This window comes from Silene latifolia, chromosome 11 (assembly GCF_048544455.1).
Source record: "Silene latifolia isolate original U9 population chromosome 11, ASM4854445v1, whole genome shotgun sequence".
Classification (NCBI taxonomy): Eukaryota; Viridiplantae; Streptophyta; class Magnoliopsida; order Caryophyllales; family Caryophyllaceae; genus Silene; species Silene latifolia.
In genome coordinates, this window is record NC_133536.1 from 153,979,455 (window position 1) to 153,985,849 (window position 6,395).

Genomic DNA, 6,395 nt, shown 5'->3' on the forward strand with positions numbered 1-6,395 from the left:
TTGCTTTATTATTGGAATCATTAGTAGGTATAATCTCTTAATCCCTTTTTAATTATTGCTAATTACTTTCATTTATTCATCATGTTTCATTATGTTAGTATGATTGACAACCTTTCTAGCATGATCAATATGATAATGAGTGAGTAGTCTCTTAGCTAGGGTTTAATGGGTGATTAGGGGAAACCAACATGGGGATGATTCATGCTTAAATCAATATGCTTTCATATCTTATTTGCTTGCTTGTTTTGATCTTAATACATGCACATGTTATGTTTGATGAAATGCTAAGCCTATGAATCCTTGCATTTATTATCATCTACTATCTCTTCAACTTGACTTGTAAGACATAACCCAACTCGAGTCTTGTTAGACCATGCATGCTTTGAGTAGGAAAGATTAAGTCGACTTGTAGGTGTTGTACAATCTATGTGATTCGGCTCCGGGACCCAAACTTTCCTAGGATCGTAAGATATAACCCAACTCGATCCATCACAACAATAATTGCTTGCTTATAATTTGAGAACATGTTTGTATGATCATATCCCATGAATCCCCTATGAACCCATGACACCCTAGTGCTTTTAATCAATTGTTTACACCCTTATTTCATTTACCTTGTTAGCTTATTTTCATTGCTATTTTAGTTTAGTAACCTTCTACATCAACCCAACTTGTGACACCCCTAGACACCCCTAGTAGCAATAGAAATCTTCGTTTTCAATACCCGTCCCTTGGGATCCGACCTTTACTTGCCCCTTTACTAATTGTAGAGTTGTTTGTGAAGTATAAATTGTGTTTTGTATCGACCATTGACCAACGACCACATATGCTTAATTGTGAACACCAAATGGCATCGATCAAAAACCAAAAGACAGCCTAGAAGGGCGGAGTGAACCCTTTTTGGGGACGGGATTAAAACTAGGGGTCGAATATCCTAATATTAAGACGAGAAAGGATTTAGGGTTGGATTAGCCGGATCCGCGTTAGCGGTCTGCCTAATCCAACCCTAAACCCTTTCCTATACAATTGTCATTCGAACGGGAGAAAACCAAAAGACACCCTAAAGGGGCAGAGTGAACCCTTTTTGGGGACGGGATTAAAAATATGGGGCGGATATCCTAAAATTAGGACGGGAAAGGGTTTTGGGTTGGATTAGGCAGTTCGCTACCGCGGAGCCGCCTAATCCAACCCTAAACCCTTTCCCTTATTTGTCATTCGAACGGCCGCAAGACCAAAAGACACCTTAGAGGGGCAGAGTGAAAGTGTGAAATTAGGTAAAAGTTACATTGCTCAAAAATAAAAAATTCAAGTAAAGACGTAAGTTAGACTAAAAATGCACATTATATTATTTCAAAATGTACATTGTATTATATATAAAAGAACATGTTCAATTAATCAAATTAACATGTAAATTCATACTACTGTTCATTGAAGTGTAATGTCTTATCAGTTTAAATGTAATATGCATTGTGTCTAGTCATAATGTGCGTGTAATTATTACGTCATGCATGTAATTTTAAATATGATGTCATTATAGATTTTTGACAGTTAATTTTCCTTGTTTTTGAGGTGAAAAGACTCAACTGTTCAGAATAACTAAAATAAACATTGCAACTTGTTACATGGGTCAAAAATAAAAGTTTCAAGTAAAGACGTAAATTAGATTAAAAATGCACATTATATTATTTCAAAATGTACATTGTATTATATATTAAAGAACACGTTCATTTAATTAAATTAACAAGTGGATTCATACTACTTTTCATTGCAATGAAATGTCCTATCAGTTTAAATGTAATGTGCATTATGTCTAGTCATAATGTGCATTTAATTATTACGTCATGCATGTAATCTTAAATATGATGTCATTATAGATTTTTGACTGTTAATTTTCCCTATTTTTGAGGTGAAAAGACTAAACTGTTCAGAATAACTAAAATATACATTGCAACATGTTACATGGGTTAAAACTAAAAAATTCAAGTAAAGACATAAACTAGATTTAAAATGCACATTGTATTATACGTAAAAGAACGTGTTCAATTAAAAAAATTGGCAAGTGGAGACATACTACTCTTAATTTTAGTGAAATGTCCTATCAGTATAAGTTAAATGTCCATTATGTCTAGTCATAATTTGCATGTAATCATTACCTTATGCATTACTGTTTCCAATATAATATTAATACACATATACTTTAAAAATTCAATTATAAACTGCTTTTAATCATGAGGAACGTGTAATATGGGGAACAACAGTTTGTATTAATCTATTTTTCAGTTTTCAAAATAGTTTTTTAATCTTTTAATACCAATTAACTATTTTAAAAACAGTTTTTAAATTTTGGAATCCAAGCACTAACTGTTTCTTATTCTTTTTTTTTTGAGAGAAAGCGGCAATTATATTAAATCAATTTCCGCCAATGCTAAAATCGCATCCGGAAAGTCTGAAAAATACAAGACTTCATTACCACTTTCAGTGCACAATCTAGCTACGTGATGCGCCACGGTATTTCCATCCCACAACACATGAGACCATCGACAACTAATAAAGGATGTAACATAATCAGTAATATCGGTTACACTGAGCCCAAAAGGACAGCGATCCTCCCTGCCATTTTCTACTGCACTCACCACATTCTTCGCATCGCTCCCGAAGATTACATTAGAGAAGTTCATCTTAGCTGCAATTTCCACCCCGAACTCCAGCGCCTTGGCTTCAGCAACAGCTGCTTCCCACCAGGCCGTGACTCTCCTACACCCAACTACCACGACCTTCCCCTCAACATCACGTCCAACCATCCCCAGCCCCACCTCACCATTCCCAAACACCGCAGCATCCGTATTAATCTTCACCACACCCATAAGGGGGAGCAGTCCAGGTACGAGCCTCCTCCACCGAATGCTTATGGGATTGAAACCCCACCTCCTTCCTGTACCTCTCATAGTCCATAACAATCTTTGTCATCCCCACTATTACAACACTAGGTTGGGTGGTCTCACTGTCAAAGACGCGAAGGTTTCTCATATACCATATAGCCCAGAGCATTGCTAGAAACTTACCTCGTGCCGCTTTGTCGAGATTTTGCAGCATCCAAGCTAGCCGTTTAGTAAAGGATTCAGCAGGGGCCAAACTGAGGAGAGGGAAGAAAACACTGTCAGCCCATAAATTCTTTGCCCACCCACATTCGAGCAGAGCGTGGTTCACTGTCTCATTCTCCTCCTTGCAGAGCTCACATAGGGGGTCTTGGACATAGTGTCTATGCGCTAAATTGCTCCTAACAGCCAGGATGTTAGTAGAAGCTCTCCATAAGAAATGAGAGAGTTTTGGTGGGATTTCCACTGTCCATATCATCCTCCAAATTATTGACGCACCTTGATCCTCCCCCATCTCAACGACCGGCGGTTGAATTCTCATACCCAGCCAGTAGCCCGACCGAACAGAGTAAACTCTGTTCTTATTTGGCCACCAGAACATCAAGTCATCAGGCATTCTCCTACTGAGTGGTATGCTAAGGATTAGCTTGGCATCCTCCTGGTTGAAAATGGATTTAACCATACCCACCTTCCAAGTTGCGGTATCATGCTCAATAAGATCAGCCACCTTAAGCAATGGGTCCGCCTCAATGTTAGGATGTGGCAGAAATTAATTATGAAAAGTCCGAAATTGTTTTTAGCAAAAAGGTTACAACTCCTAGGAGGACGGCCATTCGTAACACACTCGGAGTAAGAGAAGTCGATCGGTATGAGAAGTATCTTGGGCTTCCTACGATTATTGGTAAGTCTAAGAAGGCAATATTTGTTGGTATCAAGGACAGGATATGGAAGAAGCTGCAAGGGTGGAAGGAAAGGTTACTGTCTAAGTCGGGGAAGGAGATCGTTATTAAAGCAGTGGCTCAAGTTATTCCCACCTATATGATTAGTTTATTTGCTGTCCCGGAGGGTATTATTGATGAACTACACGAAGTGATGGCCAGGTTTTGGTGGGGATCAACGGAAATGGAAAGGAAGATGCATTGGTGGTCGTGGGACAAATTATGTCAGCCGAAGAAGATTGGGGGCATGGGATTTCATGACATGAGAGTTTTCAATCAAGCTCTACTCGCAAAACAAATTTGGAGACTGTTGACAAAACCGGATTCACTTGTGGGTCGGGTGCTCAAAGCAAAGTATTTTAAGAATAGTTCTGTTTTGGATGCGAGACGGGGATACGATCCGAGCTTTACTTGGAGGAGCCTGTGGAATGCGAAATCTTTACTCCTAGATGGGCTGAGATGGAGGGTTGGAAATGGCCAGAACATTGGCGTACGGGACTGTGCGTGGTTAACTGTTTCTTATTCTTACTTCTCTATAAATAGTCATTTTCATTATTATTTTAACTTCTATTTCAAACAAAAAATATTCCAAGACAATATATGAAAATTTTCCTTTACTTGCAAAGGTTTCTCCTTTTTTATTTTCTAACTGTTGTTTTAATTTTCTACTTGTTCGATTTCTCTTTTGTAATATGCTACTACGTTGGCCTTATCTTTTGTTTGTACTTATGTTACTTTAATGTTGCTGTAGTTTATGTTTGTTTATTAATATGGAGTATATTTTTTTGTTTTCATTGATGCAGAAAGAACTCTTGAAAAAAATGGAAGAGATTCAGAAAAAACTTGCAGATACCCAGTATGAGCTTGATGATATGACAAGGCACAGAGATTTATTGTTTTTTGGAGACTCTAGTGTTTCATACTAAGGTAGACGAACTGCAAACACGTGTAAAATTGCTTGAAGAAGATTTCCAGAATGCTGAAGCGCATGTTGAGTTTATGACGGTTGAAAAAAACTTTATTGGGAGGCAAATAAAGAGAAGAAATACATATAAACTGATCTGGACTGACAATTTCTCTTAGGTGTAACAGCTTTAAGGGAGTCATATGCCAAAGTCCACCCTTCAACTGCCGTAAAGTTGTGAAAGCTATTGAAGAGATGGAAGGTAGCGTCAATGCTTCTGCAAATAAACGAGCCAGAAACTAGAAGATTAATGAACATTAGATATTTTCTGTTTTAGATAACTAGTGTTATATTTTGGGAGTATTTAGTTTTATACGGAGACACTTCATTAATGAACTTCATTGTTATTTCTTGCCAAAGCACATTATGTATGCATGGAATGTGCATTAAGCTAAAGGCACATAATTCTTTCTCACTATGCACATTAGTGTTGTTCAGGAAGGACATAATAAACTTCATTAATAAAATTTATCCTCTAAACGCAACAACCTATGCAGTTAAAATATTTTCAAATGTATGATTATACCAGTCGTAGCTTGCTTAATATTACACTTTTTATTCACTAGTCTACAATGAAACTAAAAAACTTATTACGTCTTCAAATCAGCATCTTGATGCGTGTATTTTATATATGGATTTTATCCTATTTTTAAACGCATTTCTGTGTTATTTATGTGGCGACTAGCTACAAATGCCCCGGAATAGTCTACTTTGCTTCGTCTTGTATTAATTGCAGGTATGAACCGGAAAGGAGAATAATCAAGCCTAAACCTAACCCGTGTGCATGCATTTTGAAGATAGAAGAATCGGAGCCCGAAAATTGTCACCTAGGGATGCGTGAAGTGGTTTCGGAAGATGTTCTGAGTTCGTCCACGCTGGTACAGTGCTGTTTTTCTCGATCGACTAAGATTGGTTGCCTAAACCAGTCGATCGAGTAACTTTGATGCTGAAGATCCTCGATCGAGTACCTTGCTTTAATCGATCGAGAAGGGTGTATATTTGGTTCCTCGATCGAGTACTTATTGTCCTCGATCGAGATGATTCTTACCTTTTGTCCTCGATCGAGTAGATTCTAATCGATCGAGAGGTTTCAACTATTACGCAATCTTTTAATTTATCTTTTGGGATATTTTGGATCTATCTTAGAATAAAAGAGACCACGGCAGTCATCTCGGCTCTCTCTCATATCCTCTCTTAGCACCTTACTCTTTAGACCTAAAATCTCCATTGCTTGGAACTTCTTTGTAATCGGTACTATTGATCTTTAATTCATTCAACAATTATTGCAATTTTATTCTCGTTTTCATCTGTTTTCCTTGATTGCTCTTTTTCTTATCTCTTTACTCATTAATCATCATGTTTAATTTACTTGTTATGTTTGTTATTATTTCCTCAATTATTATTATGCATAGCTAATCCTTCTATGCTAGGACAAAGGGGAGCCATGGTAATTAGAGAAATATGATTAGGCGATTAGGTTTGGCTAGAATTAGGGTTGTGTAGTTAATTACTACATTTAATAGCAATTACCTGCTTGAGCCGGCGCATTTAACTAGTTGATCTATTATGCTTTGACCTAGATCAGAAGATTGGAAGGGGTAAGACCTGCAGTGAACA

The 6,395-nt window shown here is 37.4% G+C and overlaps 2 protein-coding genes across 2 annotated transcripts; both read right to left on the reverse strand.

The window, feature by feature from the left end:
- Window positions 1–2,399: 2,399 nt before the first annotated feature.
- LOC141614171 (uncharacterized) lies at window positions 2,400–2,801 on the reverse strand. Its single transcript, XM_074432927.1, has one exon. It carries the CDS (start codon window positions 2,799–2,801, stop codon window positions 2,400–2,402), a length of 402 nt encoding a protein of 133 aa, XP_074289028.1.
- Window positions 2,802–2,844: 43 nt separating this feature from the next.
- On the reverse strand, window positions 2,845–3,492 carry LOC141614172 (uncharacterized). Its single transcript, XM_074432928.1, has one exon. The coding sequence runs from the start codon at window positions 3,490–3,492 to the stop codon at window positions 2,845–2,847; it is 648 nt and encodes a 215-aa protein (XP_074289029.1).
- Between the last annotated feature and the right edge of the window lie 2,903 nt (window positions 3,493–6,395).